The following is a 20,395-nucleotide window of genomic DNA, read 5'->3' as shown; positions in this document are numbered from 1 at the left end:
ACCAGGCCAAGGACTTTTCGGCTTCTCGCTCTGTCCTGCCAGCGAGCAGGCTGGGGGTGCAGCAGGAGCTGGGAGGGGACAGACCCAGGACAGCTGACCCAAACTGGCCAAAGGGGTATTCCATACCATCTGGCGTCATGCTAAACAATATATAGGGGTGGCTGGCCGGGGTGGGGGGGCCGGCTGCTCGGGAATGGGCTGGGCATCGGTCAGCGGGTGGTGAGCAATTGCATTGTGCATCACTTGTTTCTTACACATTATTATTGTTAATACTATTATCATTATCACTATTATTATTATTATTGTTATTATTATATTCCTGTCTTAATAAACTGTCTTTATCTCAACTCACCGGCTTCACTTTCCTGTTTCTCTCCCCCATCCCAGAGAGGGAGGGGGGAGGGTGAGCGAACGGCTGTGTGGTGTTTAGCTGCCAGCCGGGTTAAACCACAACACCTAGAAAAATTAAGGCCTCTTTACAGGAGCTGATTGTGATTATTTTGTAACAGGTAAGGACGGACAGCACGTCTGTTGGTACAGTTGAGGGAAAGCAAGTTGGAGTTAACCTCTCAGCTGATGTAGAGATTTTGTGGGGATTTTTGAGAAGTGAAATAGTATCTGTCACACTGTTGTAGACACCGAGGTATTTAATGACAGTTGTATTGTGACACAGGGATTGGTCCATGCATGCTAGCAGAAGTCTGCAGAGGTGTGTGTAGAGAGGACCTGTTCTTCTGTCTGCTTTTCTTTCAGATTCAGTCCTTGTCTCGACGCAGGCATGACAGTTATTTATTCCCAGGGAGGAAGCCCATTTTCCCAGTTTATGTAAATACAAAATGACTAAATAGATTTTTGGTGAGCTTTTCCACTGAAATCCGTATTTCAGCTGGGACAGCCTCATCCCCAAGGGCCATTTTTCACAATTCTCTGAACAGCTGAAAACAAGGGATATTGCAGAGCATAATGCTCACTGCCAAGAAAGTGTCATAACGCACTGACGTCAAACACAGTCCGGTACATGGACATTGAATTCATAGCTGTCTTAAAGAGCTTTCTATCCAAAATTGGATATAGACTGGGAAAGCAATTATCCTTTTTCTTTCTCCTTTTCTTGTAATTCTCTCTCTTTTCCCACCACTCTCTCAATTTCTCTCTGAGAGCCACATCAATTAGACCCTTCTAAAATAGGAAAATGGTCAGATCAGAACTTTTCTTACAGAATGAGATACCAGTTGGGTGCTTTAGATGGCCTGTTTTAGCACAAGCATGTTGAAAGCCGCCCCCTTCCCCTGTTCCTCCACTGTTTCTGTTGTTTTGTAGAGAACTGGTATTCATGCACCAGGTCACATTCTGCAATGCTCTGACACCATATTTCCCTAGAAATACTTGGAAGAAAAATCATAAAATTAGAGCTTAAAGTGAATTTTCTTCAGTTCCTTTTGCAGTTTGTGTGGCTAAGGTATTTCAGAGATTTCCAACTAATGTAACCATCCCTGATAACTGTTCCTCTTACTTGGCTGTTGCAGGTAAAGGCTCAGATACAGCAAACTAGCTTGGAGGGCACTGGGACACCGGTGGCCAGCATTCCTTCCCACGTCCTGGCACCATGGGGACATCCTCTTAACAAGACTTGCTGGCACATGATTAATTGTCTGGCAGTTTCATGTCCCAAATGTCTGCAAGAAATGCTTGATGCTAAGGAGAGAACCCTGCTGAAATTTTCATGAGCTCAATTTGCACTTCAGATGTTTTTCCAGTTGGCTGTGTTTCTGTAGCTTTTTTCTTTTTCTTTTGGTAGCAATAGAAGTGTGATATGGTACTCCTTACCAAGACAAAATTTGTCATTGTCTAAAGCAGGCGTAAGAGACTGGGACAACAGCAAAGAGGAGACACCTATAGGAATAGGAAGCTCCTATTGGATTTTTTTTTTTTTTAATTTGATGTTTTGCTGGTTTCTGTTCTAACCTTTGGAATATTTATGAGAAGATTCTTTGAAGTGTCCTTTCTATATCATTTATCTTCCCAGCAGGAGCAGTACTTCAATTTGCCACCAGAGGCTTTTCTTGTCTTGTCCTTTTTTTTTTTTTTTTTTTTTTTTTTTTTTGTGGTGAGACTCTGCTGTGTTAATTTCCTCTCCCCTTTCAAATTTGTAGAATAGCTTCTAGTAGAAGGAAGAAATTGGTTTCTAGCACAGGAGTTCATTAAAGTAAAAAATAATAACATTTTTGTTCTTTTTGTACTGATCCTGTGATTAAACTGTCTGTAGTACATATAAGAAATAAGTCTGTTAATTTCTTGTGAGTTAAAAAATGACATCTTTAGTGTTAAAAATATTTTATATTTTGCTTAAATTATTTATCTTTGTATTAACACTTAACAGATATGACAAAGTTAAATATAATTCCTTCTGCAAATGTGATTTTAAAGTTGATATTGCAGATTATGTTTGGACACTTAAATAAGCCAGGTCATTTATGTTTTCAGCTTGTGGTCTGTTCCACCTCTTGGTTCTCATACACTGTCTGTTAGGGAGCTCCTGAGCTCCAGCTCCTGCTTCCCGTGCTGTTGTGAGAAACCTGCATGATTGTAACAGGGTGCTTCAGGTGGATTGAGATGAATTAAGTTTAAGCTTCTTGTTTTTGGCATTTCATAACATTACAATTAGAAGAGCTAACTTGCAGAAAAAAGCTAACACATGCAGATGAGGGTTTGTATTCCTCATCCCCATTAGCTCGTTAAACGTGACACCTACTTCAGGGATCTGTGCCATGTGCATCCTCTGTCAGGCTGAGCAACCCCTTCTTTGCTGTGCAGTGCGAGAGCATTTCTTGCGCTGCAGCCCCTACAGTAGAGTCAGCACCTCCGGGACGTGCGCAGTCCTGGTGGCCCTGCACCATGGAGATGTGGCAGGGTTCCTGATGGAGGAGCAGGGCCATCCTTTGCTCCCGGAGGGCTTTGCCTCCAGTGCAGCTGCCAAGCGCAGAAGCGCCCCACACACTCTCTGTGGGTCCCCTGTCCATCAGGAGGCAGAGCCCGGTTCTAAAATGAGTGGGATCCCAAATGGCGTTGAGATGTGCACCAAATAGTGGTCAGAGGGTCCCAAATGGCATTGAGGTGCACAGCAAATAGCAGTCAGACCAAGTGGTGACTCAGGGTGTGTAACTCGCTCCCGAAGTTTCGTGGTAATGTGGATGCTGAGTGAGTTCTGTTCTCATGCCTATATAGGATAGCTTGAGTAAAGCTTCTGTTTTTATGCTCTTCCCTTCTGCGTCTGTTTTAAAGTCTGTTAAAGGTAGTTTTTCCCATTCACCTTATTCCTCGTGCTTACTTTAATAGGTGTACGCTGCTGGTCAGCAAAGTAGTTTTATAAGTCCCTATAACAGAATCAGGTTTTTGTGTGGCTTCACTCTTATTTTTGTCCTTTTTTTCCTTGTAGTTATTTTAAACACATCACTCTCAAAATTAATCTTTCCAACATGGGAAACAGGAACTGTCCTAGCTCCAAGTGGACCCAGATATAGCATCCATCCTTTAAAGGCTGCTTTTCGGTACATGTTTCTGTGTGGTTAATCCCTTGAAAATCAGTGTCTGGGAGGTGACACTGGTGGATCACGAGTTTTCTGAGGGACTAGGACACCTCCTTTTTTTTTTGAAAGCCTCTTACCAAACCGAGTTGCCGTTTGGGAGTTGACATTAAAAAGCAGCCTGATGGGTTCCAGGCAGAAGATTGGGACTTAAAAAACTGCCTGGAGAAGCACCACTCAGCAGCAGCCTTAGCAGAGTGAAGGTGTATGGAAATTCAGGCTGCAAAGAGTGCTCATTCTTCGCATCTGAGACATGTTGCTGGATTTCATAATATTGCTGGCAAGACTGGGCTTGAAAATCTGGGACTGTTGTGTGATTTATGGGGTTACCTTCCCAGAAGAAAATCTCACAGCCCTCCCTGTTGTGTTTAGAGCTTCTGGTTCTTGTCTTGGCACCACAAATAAAAGTAGGTGACATCCACAAGCAGGGCTTTGGATTTGATGCCAACTGGAAAAGCTGGGAGCATTCAGACTGGGAGATGGTGAAGTCATTTGAGAACTGGTGCCAAAAAAAACACACCAACCCTGTGTATCTAGATGCCGTATCACAGGACTGTGTGCCGGAGCTGTTGACATGATCAAAGCCATGGTAGCTGCATCTCCCAGGGGTTGATAGTAGGGTCCAAGTGGAGATGCCTGTAGACAGCGTGCTGCATCCCTGGACAGCATCATCTGCTGTAGCTGGGAAACCTGCTGAAACTGCTGTCTGCTCTACAGTGTCCAGCACGAGGGGACACAGCCTCAGCTGGTCAGCTGGCACCCTGTCACCTGCTTTCACCTGTGCAAGGCTGAGTAGTGACCAAATGTTAGCATTAATTCCAGTAAGCAGTAACCAGTAACTGCTTCTTAGCTGGTCCTTACAGTGCTAACTTAGTAAATATCCCCTAAGGGATATTTACCTTGCATGTCAGTGAAAACATACGAGGGGAAGGGGGAGGGAGTAGATTTTTAATTAGTGTTTGACTGTTTTTTGAGGGTTGTACCAGTTGTGTTCCCAGGATTTGAAGAACATCTACTGTGACAGGCTTAAAGAAACAAACAAACAAAAAAAAACAAAGCCCCGTGCTATAATTTTATTCTTGGAAAGCAGTTACTTGCCTGTTGTACTCTTACCTGTATGAATCCATCTCTGATTCTTCAGAGTGAACATCCTTTCTTCATCCACACCAACTTGTCATTGCAATCATTAACAGTGGAGCTAGGAAGTGTGATCTCAGGCCAGCTAAAAATGTGCACCTGATTCTTGTTGGGATCAGAGTCTGGCCTGTAACGCAGAAGTACTGGGTCCTGCGTGCAGTGTTATCACACCTGGGAAAGACACCATAGGCCTGCCAAAGTCTTGTACCATAGTACACCCAGGATGTGTTATTTCTACCTAATGCATACGTCCTAAAGAAACCTCTGAGAACAAATATCCGGTGGTGAAATAAAGGCATCGTTTAACACCAGATACTGAGCCATGAGACTCTGAAATAACTCTCCGGATTTATCATGGGACAAAAGCATCTTATTTTTGTCAAGAGTGCTGCTGTGTGAGAAGATAGGAGCAGGTTAAATTCTGCTGTATGATCTGGTTTTAATTGTTCTTGCTGAGGGGAGAGCAACGAGACTGATGTCAGCATCAAAGGAGTGGAGGGCTGCTCTGCCTGCTCTGCAGTAAAGGAAAATTGACATCCTGTTGCTACTTCTCTCTTAAAAGCAAAAGTAATACCTTCATGTTTGATAATCCAAAGACAACTGCAGCAGAAACTCCTGGGAATGAGTCCAGTAGTTGGAAGAAGACGTGGTCAAGGTCATTTGTACCAAATTGCACGTAAAACTCATGATTCTCAAACTTTTTTTTTTTTGTGTGTGTGTGTGTGGCATAAATGTGACTCTCGTAAATCAAGTTTTATACTTTGGAGATCTGAGCACATGACAGCCAGGCACTTTGGCTCCATGGGTCAGCTTCCTGGTGCTGCTGCATGGTCAGCGCAAGCACAGACCCATGCCCTGGTGGTTGGCAGGCCCCAGGGATGATGGGGATGTGAGGCATGGAGGAGCCATCAGTGCCTGGCCAGACAGGGTGGCAGGGGAGCTTCCTGCAGGCACCATGTCTGCGTGTCGCGAAACCACATTCAGCCTCTGCCTGCCTCTGTAGTGACTTGCTGGTGGGGGGGTTCTCACTCACTGTGCTGTTCAGACCAACTGCAGAACTTTCAGCTGGCAGCCGAACAGCTCCTTCAACACAAAATGACTACATGCTGCAGCATGGAAAAGCCAGAGGCTGGGTAGAAAATGTCATTTCTTTCTAGATGTCAAGCAAAAATATCAAAGAGAAAAAATCAACATGATGCACGAACAAGCAAGTATTAAAGAGTGAAAGGCAAAGGATACTATCTAAAGTAATTTACGTCTCAGGTATATCCACCAGGCATCTTCTGTTGAAAAATAATTTTACACTCTATAGACAATAAATAATTTTGTATATTTATATAGATAATAAATAATTTTACACTCTATAGATGTGTCAGACCTTTTTCTTTCTGTCTGTGAATCTGGTAATGGATTTTATTTTTTTCATGTTCTTGTTTATGTCAAAGTAAAGGCATAGGTATTTTTTATTAAATTAAGCCTATCTTAATAGCTTTGATTAGTGACAGAGATGGCAGAAGCAGCAAAATTTGGATATGAATTTCTCCAGAATTTGGAAGTTTGGGTGTGACTTCCAAAAATGTCTCCTCCCTTGTATCTAATTAAAACAATAAGAAGTGCTAATATGCAAGTGTTAGCTTAGTACTTTTATACCGTCTTCCACCAAAATTGTTGCAATTGACTGGTTGTGTTTTCATACTTAGTACATTTGAAAGTAGGAATGTTTTTAACAGTTGTAACATTTTGGCAAAGCTTTCAGATGGTGGCTTCTGTAATTTCAGGATGTAAAATTAGGCAGTATTCAGTTTGCTTCATTTCTAATTGGCACCTCTTTCATGCTGCCTGGATTTGATTGAGTTTTGCAATGTAGGTCCCAGGAGAGTGAGATTATTCTCAGACACAGTTTGCTATACAGCATGTTCTTTCCTTCTGTAACAGATGTATGTGCCGCCTTCTGCAATTTCACAGACTATAGCATTGAAACAATTTGTTTGTTTGTCTGGGCTTCTGCAGGGCTTTGGGAGGATTGTTAACAGCAAAGGAGAAAAGCAGTTGCAAGAAGGGAGACTCAGGAAACTTGTCCCATAATGGGTATTTTGTCTGTGTTTCTTTTAATGGCGTACTCTAGGAAGCCACATAGATATGGGTATCTCTGAAACTTGTGAGCATTCTTGGTGAAACTACCTGCATTTTTTTTTTTTTTTTTTTTTTTTTTTTTTACCCTTTTAAACTTCAGCAGCAGTGTTGAGATGCTGAAAGCTATAGGATTTAGATTAGAATTTCTCCAAAGGGAACCTCAAGAAACACTGAAGCTTTTTGAACTACCATAGTGCATAAAGATGCGCACAGGCTTAAATATCTTTTGAAATCAGTTCTGTTCATGGCTTGGTAACATTTTTGATAGCAACTTATGTTGAGCACTGTATTTATTTCTCCTTGCATTTCAAGAAAAGTACTGATTATGAAGGGCTTGGTTTCATATAGAATGAGTGTTGTTTGTCTGCTAACTCTCCTTTCTCCTGAAATCATTTCACATTATTTACAGTGGTGTCTCACTGATGTAAAACAGCTGTTCTTTGATTCTGGAACAAAGATCTTCTGAGCAACTGTCACTTAGCCTGATGTAGATCTAGGGGACCTGATATGAAGCAATGATCCAATCGTTATAGTGCTGTTCGCAGAACAGAGCTCTTCTTGAGTTTTACCCTTGTTGTACCTTTCAGTGGATGAGATGTTGCAGGAAACCATAGTAATGAAGTTGTTTTTTGTTTATTTTCTGACAGATGATTCAAGAGAGCAGGGTTCTTATCGAGACGGCAGACATCATTCACGACAAGATCGTTCAGTGTCAGAAAGCAGGTAATTCTCCTCTAATGTGCAGTTCTGGATAGGAGATGGGAAACAATGTGCCATCATTTTCTTAGTTTGCAACTTGAGCATCATCTTTCACCTGATATTTAAGTGAGTATCCTGGTCTTTCTGTAGCAGACTCCACCCTCCTGAAGGCTCATCCTCCAGCAGCAGTGGAGGTGTAGGATCAGGGAGAAATCCTCAGTTTTCACCTCAAGTCTATTTCTCCATCTGCTTTACAGCTCTGAAATGTCTGACAGCATTTAAATGAGTCAAATGAACTAGAAAGGAATTCAATTAAAATGAGGGAGTGAGAAGGTATGCTGCCTTTACTGAGCTCTGTTCTCTGCCATAACTATTGCCTTAAACGCAAAGGCTTGGAAACCTACAGAACCAAGCTTTCTTGCCTACCTTTATTTAATTTTGCCATTTCGGGTTGGTTTTGAGCTTGGAAACTTGCACCAATATAATCCCATTATGTCACAATGAATCTGTGTGGCTATGCATTATGTATCTTAGTTACGCGGGCACAAATAGGTGTAAGTAGACTTAAAGCAGATCGTATTTTGCTGGTGTATGATATTGGATGTCTCTGCCTGAATTAGAGCTGTCTTGTGTGCATCAGTAGAAAGGGAGGAGATGATTTCAGAAGTGGCTGTATGCTGTCTGCTTTGCAACGGGTTCACAGTCCTTTTTCAGGATGGTCAGAATGACCAAAGTGTCTGCGATTCGCAGTTCGGCTTACTCATGAAAACTCTCTTCATCACTTGTTCAGGACAGTAAGCCAGACTCCAAACTGGGACGTTTCCTGTAGTTTCAGCTGATAGACAAAAATAAACCCTGCTTGAGAGATTAGAGTCCTCATTTGGTGGTAGTAAGATCTTAATCCTCTACAGCTAAATCCGTCAGCTTTCATATATCAGAAACCATGCAGAATAAATCCTTGCAGTGTATTTCTATTATGGGTTTACAATGCTGAAATAAAATCTGTTTTCTAGTCTAGCTGTACAGCTGCACCTTTTGTAATCTGCAGCAAGCCTCAAAGGTCAGGAATGCAAACACTTGCTACTGTATTTAATTCGTGACCTCAGAAAAGTCTTCTGAGACCCCAACAGTCATAAATACTGTTTTATTCCAATAGGTGTTTTTGGATTTGGCAAGTGACAGAGGCTACAGCCATTCGTTTCTATTAAATGTAAATAATGAATGAAACTGATGCTTTGTAGTAAATTCCTTAATTCATCTTTTTAATTAGAAGAAACTAGGAAACTGTTACAGTAATAACATTTAACTGGTTTTTAATGTGGTACAAGAGCAGGGTGGAACGGAGTCTTTGCTCATGGAAATTCAGAGCTCTGGAGCCATGACCAGAGCTGTGGTAGCAAAGGGAGGGGAGGCGAGCACGTTTGTCTTTCTGCATTTCATGGGCCTCATCTTGGGTTGTGCTTTGGCTCCCCCTGTGTATCTGCACAAACAGCATAAATGTCCACAGCACAAAGCCTTCAACAGGTACAGAGGGTCTAGGAAATGGGACAGTGACGGGAAAATACAGTGCTAATGGTCTTTCTAGCTGCTATAATTTAGAGCAGCACCAAATTATGCAGACCCTCAGGAATATCAACCAGCTCCGTACCCACCCAGCTCTGCGCAAAGAGAGAAGGACCTGTGAAGTCCTTGTGAGCTGGTGACGTGGGCAGAGAACACGACACAGGACTGTACCATAGAACAGCTTGGGTTGGAAGGGACCTTAAAGATCATCTAGTTCCAACCCCCTGCCATGGGCAGGGATGCCACCCACTAAATCAGGCTGCCCAGGGCCTCGTCCAACCTGGCCTTGAACCCCTCCAGGGATCAGGCATCCACAGCTTCTCTGGGCAAGAAGCATGTCACCAGGCTGATGTCCAAAGTTGAATGCAATTCCTTTCTCCTTCCTTCCCCCAGCAAAAAGATTAATTTCTTTATTCTCTTTACCGTTGTATCTCCTTGTTAATTTCTTTGTTCTCTTTACTGTTGCATCTCCTTGTACTTCCACTGGTTTTGCTTTGTTAGCCTTAAAATATTTCTGATAGAGAAGAAGGCTGGAGAGAGATGCAGTGCTCATATAAAACCTCGGGATTTAAGACAGAGGAAAGGAGCGAGAGAGAGGATTGATCCCTCACAGTGCTTGATTGCTGATTAGTTTGTTGCAAGTGTTACCCAGGCAAATTGTCCAAAGAACATTTTAAATGTGGCAAGATGAAGCACTCATAAGTTAAGAGGTGTCAGAGGTACAATTGCAAGTGACATTGTCCTTCACCTCAGCCCAGTCCTACTCCCCTTGGACACGTGTTCCTACCCGACCTCTGCTTCACAGCCCAGACTGTTTTGGTCCCTGCCCTCTGTGCTACGGGACCCTCTCTGCTCCCCCAGATGACTTCTCAGACTGCTGAGTTTACAGGGTTTTTTTGTTTGTTTGTTTGTTTTCATGTATGGTTTTGGCCCAATGCATTAACAGGTTTGAGGACTGAACTACTAGACGTTTTCGTTGGTGCTCCTTTCCACAGCCTGACAAATGTTAGTAACTGCCTCTCTCTGGGACAGCATTATTTCCAGTTTACAGGTGGGAAAGTGAGATCTGGGAAGGGGGAAAAACAAAGTATGCTACATAAAGGTAGGGCTGCCCAAGTGGAACTGAGCACTGTTGGCCTTTGTATTTCTTTAGAGGACAAAGCAAGTCACTTGGAGGTTTTCTTTCACTTACTCAAGTGAAATTATTTGAGTCAGTTGGCACAAGGCAGCTTGCAGGGGAATCTTTCTTGAGGTGCAGTTATTTAGACTGTTTTCCAAAGGAAGTATTGCAGGAACTCTGTTACCTTAGATATGCAAAACTTGTGAGTGAGTGAAGTTTTGGAGAATAAACAGTAGATAAACCTTACATTGTGTGAGGTTGAATGCCCTCAGTGTTTCTCAAGCAGTGGCTCAGCTGCCTCCAGATTCAGTGCAAGGCAGAAGGAAGCCTATTGTCAGTCTTCCAGGAGAGCTTTGGGCAAGCTTACACTGACTGCAAGCTGCCTTGGAGTATCAGAGGGCTGACTCCTTCAGTCACCCTGCTAAAATAGCCCCTCTGTGCTCCATGCAGGTGTTCTCTGTCAGGTGCCGATGGGGGTTTCTTTGATGTAATTTCAATGAAGCCTGAACTTGTGAGTGACATTTGCCTTAAAACAACAGGGGAGGGAGAGCTATGAAACAACTGGAGATTGAACTTGGTTTGTTCAGCTGGGACGGGCTTCAGATATTTTGGAGTGATTTAGTGCCAATTTGGCCTTTGTAAGGTGCAAATTAAGGGAACACAACCAGCTCTCTCTCCATTTTGTCTTTTCATCCACAGCAGCCTTGGAGAAATGTTTGCATACACTGTGCAAATCTCATAGAATTGGTGAGCTAATTGGGCTCGTTAAGGTTTTTAATCTGCTCCCAGATTCTCAAGTTCTTGTATCCAGCAAAGGATTTGCAGACATTTGCTACAGAAACTAGCAATAAAATGTTGCCAATTCCCAGGTCTACAGTTGGAAGTCTCAGCTCGACAGGCTGCAGGAATAGCAATCTTGTGATTAGCAGTGTGCGTTCATGAAATAATTTGTCATTGTGGAGTACAAGGGTTTTTCTATATGACTGTGATTAAGATTAATGAGGAGTTGTGCACCTGAGTCTGTGTTTGCCATGCTGCACAGGTATCTTTCCTGTCTGCCAGACTGCCTCCCAAGGTACATCTATTGAAGGACAGTGACAAGTGATTGCCTTTTGTCATGATACTTCCAGCAAAGCAGACTGCAATCAGAAGCGCTGGAGGGATGTTTGTGTGGGGAACAGGCATGTGCCTGTGTAGGACCCCTGGACTGGAAAGGAGAGTTAAATACACAATTGGAGGCAGAGCTGCAAGGCTGCATATAACACTTCTATTTGGGAGATGCTCTCCAGGGTGGGATCATGACAGGGAAGAGGGGGGAACACGGAAAGAGGATGTAGGAAATATCAGCTGCAACAGTGAAAATGCTCACTGAACATTTTACGGGGGTAATCAATCATGCAGAGGGTGATGTAGTGATCTGTTTTTTAGGGATGGAATTCCATGAAGAGCTCCATAACCTCGGCACAAAGGAAGGCTTGAAAGGAAGAAAATTAAGCAAAGCCATTGAAAGCTTTGCATGGAATATCACAGTGCTGAAGGTAAGCACAGAAAGCACCACCTTGTGTCTCCTATTAACTTTATAAGCACATCCTTGCTCTTTTTAGCTTATCTCTTGGTACTGTGTTATTAACACTGGAGACACGTTTTGTTTAAATGGAATGTATAAGTTAACCCCCAATTATTAAGATTTATCAAATACATCTAATTACAACTGTAGTTTGGAAGCTGTGGAAGGGAATTTATCTAAGCCTGCACAAAAGAGGAAGGGTAGCTCATTAGTTTGTATGCTCAGAGACCTGGTCTCAGTTGCCTGTTCTGCTTCACACAGAATGTGTGAATGTGACCTGTCTGAGGTCACTGGGTCTCAGACACTTGATTTGTAATATGAAGACACGGGCATCTCTTGGGGAAGGAGAGGGAAAGGGGGCAGGCTGTCATGAAAGCACACACAACAAATACTATAGATCCTGCAGGTGTCAGGGGTGTGTTTCAAAAGTGGAGCACCATCCAAATAGCTAAAAGAGCTGCCCTCCATCTTGGCTGCGTGGTGACACGCTGCGTAGTGAGCGCCTCAGTCAGTGGGCTTTAGCTCCTGGTTCAGCACTGATCAGCCAGAAATTGCCATGGCAGCTGGATGTCTGACCTTGCGTAAAGTTGCCCAGGGACAGCCTAAGGTGGAAAGAAGTAAGGATCTGGTGCAGATGGCAAGGAGGGGACCTGAGCCAAGCATTCAGGTCATTAGCATTCAGGTCACATTTTGTTTCACAGCCTCATTTCCCACCTTGCTCTGATAGATCACACGTTGCTCACTGATGTCCCCTCGCTCCCTCCCTGCTGCTTCCTCCCTCCAGCTGCCATTAAGCAGGTTGCTTGTCTGTGGCCCTCTGTCACCTTCCCTGCACTTCCCAGGGCAGGCCAGCTGATGAGAGGGAATTTTTACAAGGTTGCTAATCAAATATACACCAAAACATGATGTGCAACAGCAGTAGCAAAATCAGCAGGAGGTGGCATGCTTCAGCCTGGTGGAGATGAAAAGAGCACTAACCAAAAAGAGTTGGAAATGGAGAGGAACAAAAGTGGATGGGAGAGGCTGTTGGTGGTGGGAAAGGGTTAGAAGAATTGGGGGACACCTGCAGTTCCTTGTATACCTTGATTCACTGTGAGAGAGGGATGGAAAGAAAGTAACAGGGTCAGCACAGGCTCAGTTAATAAGACCTCTGATGAAAACAAAAGGCAACCAATTCAAACATGATGGAAGAGACTGACCTTTTCCACACAGCATAATTAAGGTGAGTAGTTAAAGAGGACAAAAAATAATGCACTAGGCAGTTCTGTACATTATTCTGAATACCTTTAGCTGTGTTAAGTAAAATAAATGCTTCATGCTCAGAGTCAACATAAACGCAGTCGGGGTTGCTCTAAACTTTCGAATTTTTAGATGCTTGTCAAATGAGAAGCTCAGACCTCTGAGGGTGATCTGTGATTAATGAAGATATGAGTAGGGTATTAGAGAAACATTTTCCATGAAAAATAATTGCTGCCTAGCACACACTGCCACAATCAGTATTATGAACATTTAGTCAAGGTCAAAGAATAATTGATGTGTCATTTCTAAGCCACAGCTTCTTGGGGATTTTTTTGTTTTTTGTTTGTTTTACTTGTATATTGAAATGCCAACAGTGTGTGTTGCAACTGTCCTCTGGTACAAAAGTGAATGAAACACCTTTTCATTCTGACTGAAGTCCAATTCAGCAATGATACTAGGCAAAGGAGAACCACTTTGTACTTCAGGTGTCTGATATGAGGCAGTTGGTCACCATTCTTTTTTTTTTTTTTTTCTCCTCTTCAAGAACACTGTATTTCAGTGACCCTACCCCTAACAAACCTATTTGCTGGTTACAACTGCGTCTTGCATTTGGCACTGACTCTCCCCAGTGTGCTGGTGAGAGCTCCCCAGGAGTTGTGGTGAGGAGAGATCAGCAACCCTTCCCCACTCAAACTGGGTGCCTGGTCTCAGGGTGGTCAGGTTAAACCACAACAGTTGCATGTACATTTCACTAGAAGAAAGTGCCTGCAACATTTAGGAAATGCATCAGCTGCTTCACACTGGGTAAAGTGAGAGAAAGGCAAAACAACTCCAGGAGAAAGCTTCTTTGTGTGCTTGGGGTTGTTGGAGGCAGTTACGTCATGCAGGAGTAGTCAGCTTTGCTTGCAAGTTTGTGCGAGGTGCCCGTGAGCAATAGCAGGTATTATGTTTTGCTCGTGCCTGCCAGATGATTAATAGTCTTTTCCTAGGCTAGTGAAGCAAAAGCTTGTTTAATGAATGTATTTATTTATAAATATTCATTGCAATAGGTAAGTTTTGAATACAAAGAATGGATGCAATAAAAAAAAATTGCTTCTGGCAAAATCATTAAATAGTAACAGTGTAAGATTAAAGTATATTTTATAAAAAACATAACTGTGGGCATTCTTCATGTTTAAAAATCCCCTGGGGTACTTTTATGAGGTACATAATGAGAATGAATCAAAACAATATGTTTTTTTTTTCCTTAGTTTATATAATGTAATTACATGTTAGTAATACTCACCAGAAGGACAAACTATTTGCCAGGACATAAAAATGTTAGTAAGAACAGGGAAGCTACAACTCGGTGACAGTCAAACAAGTCAACTTTGACACATATTATTAAAATGGTACATCTTTTTGTGTGTCCCATGTAAAATAGTGTCAGACATCCAGTCAGTAATATTGAGAGGCACAACGTAATTAAAGTAGACAGAAGAATCATGTTCTTACAGCAAAATTAGTCATTAGGATCCTAAGCTTAGTCTTGCATTTGTTTTTATTTCCATGCACCTCTGTTTCTGTGCCTCCGTTTTTCTTTCTGTGTTTAAGTTCCACTAAAATGCAAATGTGGCAAGAAACATTTTGTTTGCCACCTCAGGCAAGCCCCCATGCTAGGAACCACTCGTTTCATCCTGATGGATACAGCAAAACTGCTCTGTGGGATCTGCTTGACAAGTAAGCTGAGCAAGGTTCATGTGAGGTTCAGGTTTATTGCTCTCATGTGGACATGCTTTGTCTGTCCGCAAACATGTCTTCCTGGGCTATCTGTACTTTGGTGGATCAGCAGATACCAAGTCCAGTAACAGTGCCACCAAATACTTGGCTGCATGTTGATGGTAAATATCTAGTTAGTATACCTACATACAGACTTATTTATAGACAAAACACGGAAAGACAAAGTGGCATTTACTGCTTTGATCTTCTACTGAAGGAGAAAAAAACCACAAAGGTTTGCGTCTAGTCTTTGCTCTGAAATGCATTCATGTTTTTAAAACCTTTTTGCTGCCCGTGATAACATTTTGCTTCTAGTGCCATAAGTGTGTTCTGTGTGATTAGGACTCCCAACTATTATTGTGTGCTGTTCTTCACACTGCCAGGCTACAAGACATCAAGTGGTTAATTTCAGAGATCGTTTCATCACCTGTCCATCAGTGTATCTGCTAATTAACTTGCATTTAAATTAATGCTGATTAGATGTATAAAGAGAGAGGTTGCTGAATGCAGAAGGCATGCAATTATTAAATTGCAAATGCAATTCACTCTAAGGGAGAAATCTGCAATTTTATGATGTAGTTGTCAACAATGTTAGCTCTGGTATAGTGTTGTTACGCAGCAAAACTGTGCATAAATAGTGGTTCTGGATGATGTCCACAAATGACCTGTTTCTTCATCAGAGTCATTTGCGACAGCCTTTGGTTGCTTGAGAGATGTGCAGCATCCAGACCTCTCACTTGGGTGGTGGAGACCCAGATCACTTTTGTGACCTTGTCACTCCAAGAACTTTGAGGCTTCTTGGAGTGACAAAAGCCAGATTTCTGAAAGATGTACATACAGACAGGCATATACTTATCTAGCTTCACCTTATCTGAGCTGAATTTTGCATCACTAAGAAGGTATCAATTTTCTTTAGGAAGAAAAGCAATGTATCTGACAGTGATTATTATGCAAGAACATCCTTGGGCACAATGGCACCATGCCAAAGGCTGCTGATCCTTTGGAAGAACTAGGTCCTTTCACAGTCTTAATTTAAAGATTATTATATTACAGTATGGCACTGTTTTTAATGTATACTGTACAGTACTCTAAAGCCATCTGGTAAGTAAGATTTGCTTGTTTCCACATCAGTCCTTTTTACTGTAGTTAGGCAAGAACCCATGGTTTTGCTGCTTGGCATGCTACAGAGCAGACCCCAGAGCAGCGTGGCATTTTCATGAGGACATTTCATGTAATTAAGCTTGACTGCAACAATATATTCTACACCATGTCATACAATTGCTGCCAAAGGATTTGCATGACACTTTACTCTCCAGACATTAAGCTAGAACCTGGTGAAATCGTGAGCACCTGTAAAGTTGCTGTATTCCACGTACCGTATATTTCTTTCCCTGTAAGTGTCAGTTAGGCTCCCATCCATGCCTCCCCAAAGTATCCTCATATCTGACATTTCTGGTTTTCCCAGCATCTCTCTGTGAACATACACACATTGGTGCTCAATCTGTGAAACTGCAAAAATAGATGCAATGCAAGACACGGTGGCTTAGCAACAAATTCTGGTGATTTGCTGTCACCTTGTGACAGTGATAGTCCAGCAAGAGCAGTAAGGCAGGAGCGGTTTGAGTGGCATGGATAGTTCTCACTTGCCTTTAAATGCAGGACTAGTTGGATTATTCTGTGTCTACTCATCTCCAGATCTCCCTAGATAAATATGTTTTGAATGTGGTTACCCTGAAGGCTCATTTTCCAGAGATGTCTCTGCTGCCGTCTAGTCCCCATGTGGTTTGCATTTCTGTTGTTGCTGCAGTTCATTGTTGTTTCTAACTTTTAAACTTCTCTGGGCTGCATGACCTGACTGTTTCTGAAGTACCAGCTGCATTGCTCAGTCTGGCTCAGCTACAGCTCAGGTTGGCTGAGTCCATCAGACAACAGATTTTGCAAAGGTAGAGAGGAAATGCAGAGCTGGGCTAATTATTCACGCAGTTACTAGATCAAGTTTGTCTTTTACACATTAACTGAATGACAAAGAAGGAAAAAAAATAAAAAGGTTGATGAAGAGGGTGCTGAATAGAAGGTTAAGAGGTCCAGTCAGCATCTGCTTATTCTTGTAAATGCTGGCCTGCTTAACTGGATTCATTTTATTTAACAGTAAAGGGAAAGGTCAGGGAGGACAGAAGTGTTTAAGTTGCTCCTTGTTGAGCACGTGAAGAGCTTGGAATAATGGCATAGGATGGGAGTGTGGTTCATTCCTGGGTCCTTGTGTGGCCAGAAGATGGTGGCAAGTGTGGTGGAGGCTCTTGGCTCAGGATGCCCCTGTTTATAGGGCCTTCATGCCTTTTGGGATGTGTTTGGTATTTTTTCTGGGACCAAGGTGGGGTTTAGAGTCCTTTAAATGATACTGAGTTAGAAAATAGAGAAGTAACAGCATGTGATTTCCACACAAAGCTCTTCTAATCAGTGGATTTTGTATATAGACAAACACAAACCACATAATTATTAGGTAGGTGGATCCTTCTTGTACTTAGAGTGCTGTTCTCTGCTGATTAGGTTGGTAACTGCCTCCATGAGCTCTCCCTCATACTGCTCACTAGTTTTTGCCTTTCTTGCCCAAGCCTAAAAGTAGGAATGCTCCTGCAGAGCTCATTAAAAGACACTTGGTCTTGGTGGATCTTGTCAGTTGTATCTGGTGATAGAAACTTCTCAAGTTACTTTAACAGTGTGTATCAGGGTAAAACAATTGTAATCCCAGTTTCTCAGCAGTACTAGTTAATCAGCTGGAATATCCTGTTCTTCTGGGTTGTCAGCCAGGCTGCAGGAGCATTGCTCCAGAGAGGGTGCAATCTCAGACAAGTACAGCACAGGCTCTCTAGGTACCTGACTGCTCCGTGCGAGCTTTTGAAGACCTAATGCTGTTTCTGACAAGAGCTCTGTTTTCTTGGCCAAGGCAAATTTCAAGACATAAATCAGATTTAGAGCAAATTAACTATTCACATGCTTAAAATATATGTGAAGGCTACCCAGGCAATCTTAAATCTGCAAACACCAAATGCTGGCAACTGAAGAGACTAGTAGGGAAAGAGAGAGCAACAACTGCCAGTGTTCATAGCTCTGGCTCCCTTGTGATACCTTGAATCTCTCAGGAGATGTGCCACTGCATGGAGTGCCAGCATGGCTCTCAGTTTGACAAAAAGAAGAGACTTCATCCCATGTTAGTTATTCATGTTTTTTTTTTTGTCCAGTACTGGCATAAGAGGAGTGTTTTGTTGACTGGCAAGAAGCAATGGTCCAGACACTCAGGTCAGGCAAAGTAAGAGCCCATCAAATATATACAAAACAACAGCAACTTTGGGACAAGAGCAGATTAGAGAAGTGAAAGATGGTATGAAATGCCTCTGATGATATCTTGTCTTTGCTCATTTTTATTGTGTTTGACTAAAGTAAGCCAGAGAGAGATGGCAAGGAATATCGCAAGGTGCCTTTTATTTCCAGTGATGGGACAAATTGCCAAAAGCCGTGGACATGATGCTGCCACTGGCCGACATGTAGAGCATGTCGCGTTGCGGTGGTGGTGAGAGGCAGGGCCAGGAGCTTGTGGGGTCACTGTGCCTGGTGCTCCTTGTGCCAAGACCGTCTTGGTGGCGCGGGCTTGGAGCCCAGCAGAGGGTTGGCACGCTGAAGTCCTCTGTGTCGAAAGTGGATTTTAGCATCACTTCACAGAGGGTTGTCAAGATGTTTAAATAGCCCTGGTCTGCCAAAATAGATGTCTCAGTCTCTTCTGGTGTAGGTTGGGTGCTTGCTGAAGCCCCCTGCCTGATCAGGTCCTGCCTTGGGTTCCCCTTGTGCCTCCCTGTCATCACTGTCTTTCCTGGCTCTTCTCCTTGACCCTAAATCCTTGTTCCCTTTGTGTCACTCCAGCCCTATTCACCATTCTTATTCTGTTCAGGGCATCCCTTCATTTCTACTGTTTACTCTAGCCCCAGGCAGTGAAATGATGTGCATCATCTAAATCATTCTAAACAGTTGGAGAACTCCATTTAAAGTATAGTACTATATTTATGAAGATATATAAAAAAGAGAACCAGTAAATAGTGCATGGTGTTGCTCACTGCCAAGGTGTTTGTTTCACCCATGTGTCAGGTTCTTCCCCATCCTTGACCTGGACTAGGCTTCTCATGGCTCTGAAACTGCCCCTGTCTGTGACCCGGTTCATGTGAGTTTATCACTCCAGGTCTACACCAACTTCCCCCCAGGGTGGCCGCGTGTGGGAGCTGGCACTGCTCTGCGTTGCTGGGGCAGACACAGCCTGCACCATGGCTGCTCTCATCTTTGTTCTCCACCAACCTTGCGCTGGTTTTGATACCTAGGTGCAAAGACCAGCTTCTCTCACATTTGTGGGCCATCCTGTACAAAGACTGGGCAACTGGAAAAGTAATTAATAATGTTCAGGTGAAGATGTATGACTGCAAAGAGAATTTGTTCTATGAGAGCTGCTTTGAGCAGTAACAGGATTATCACCTGTGAGGAAGTTATTTGAAAAATCAACAGATATGATTACAAGTACCTTGAGGGAACTCGTCTTTTGAGAAAAGTGAGCTGTTTCTGCACGTGTGTGTCTGAGCTGAGCTTGAAAATGGGTAGTAGTAAGAAAAGAAAAATGAAATACGAAACAGCTGAATGGAACAGCCTTTGTAGATGGTTCCCTACTGAAGAAGGCTTACATGAAACTAGGTCACTATCATCTCCCATCCTTTGAAGGAGGCGGTGAAGGCAGGAACTGCAAGTAGTGTAGGAACTTCAGCAACTTCTTCTACCATCCCCTCCCCTGCACCAGTGACATTTGCATCTGAGACACAGATATCAAAGGCTGCTGCACCCGGCAGTGGAGTTAATTAACACAACCTGAAAGACGTGGAAGTCAGGAATCCTATTTGTGCTGATCTGACAACGTGACCTCATTCAGAAGAATTAAAAGGGCTGTATTGAAAGTATAAGTTTCAGCTGAAATTTGCATATTTCATCCTTTTATCTGTCACTAGCTGAACTAACAAAGAAAGAAAGGAAATGAGGAGCTGTCTCTGATGTGTTGAAAGTTGCGTTATAAACTGCACTGAGCTGTCATCCTGCCAGGCAGTTGGGCAGTTGCTGGAGGGGACGGGAGCCTTTCCCCTGGGTCCTTGCCCGACCAGTGGGCTGGCAGCAGGCTTGTGCCCCCTACGATGCTCCTGCCCCAGCTCCTCATGGCAGTGAGGGGCTTGGTGAGACCTCTTCCTCTCAACCTTGGTGAGACCAGGTTGGCTGTGTCCCTTGGTACCTCTCCTGGGTGGGAATTCAAACACAGAGGAACTCGGTGGTCCCCTCCTTTGCTCTCTTGCATTCACTGTTGATTTCATTTCAGGGTGATCAGTTAAACAGGGTGATATTATTCATGTGCTGAGACGCATAAAATGGATGTTTTTCTTGGATGCAGTTGGTTAGATTTGTCTGTATCAACTTGGGCACTGACTATTGCTTAGGAAACTCCAGTTATCTCTTTATACAACTTGGAAGATTGCTGATGTCCCTTAAATAATATATGAGAAGAGAGATTCGGTTGCA

The 20,395-nt window shown here is 43.0% G+C and overlaps 1 protein-coding gene across 6 annotated transcripts in view; it reads left to right on the top strand.

The window, feature by feature from the left end:
* Positions 1–20,395, top strand: part of PLCL1 (phospholipase C like 1 (inactive)) — a 205,041-nt gene that overhangs the window by 164,649 nt on the left and 19,997 nt on the right. For all 6 annotated transcript variants that reach the window (XM_048058464.2, XM_048058459.2, XM_048058456.2 and 3 more), the window contains 2 exons: positions 7,502–7,577; positions 11,665–11,774. In XM_048058464.2, the coding sequence (XP_047914421.2) occupies positions 7,502–7,577; positions 11,665–11,774 (186 nt within the window). The remainder of the gene's footprint in view (positions 1–7,501; positions 7,578–11,664; positions 11,775–20,395) is intronic.

The sequence above is a fragment of the Anser cygnoides genome, chromosome 6 (genome assembly GCF_040182565.1).
Source record: "Anser cygnoides isolate HZ-2024a breed goose chromosome 6, Taihu_goose_T2T_genome, whole genome shotgun sequence".
In the NCBI taxonomy this organism is placed as follows: Eukaryota; Metazoa; Chordata; class Aves; order Anseriformes; family Anatidae; genus Anser; species Anser cygnoides.
This window is presented reverse-complemented; position numbering and strand designations above follow the sequence as displayed.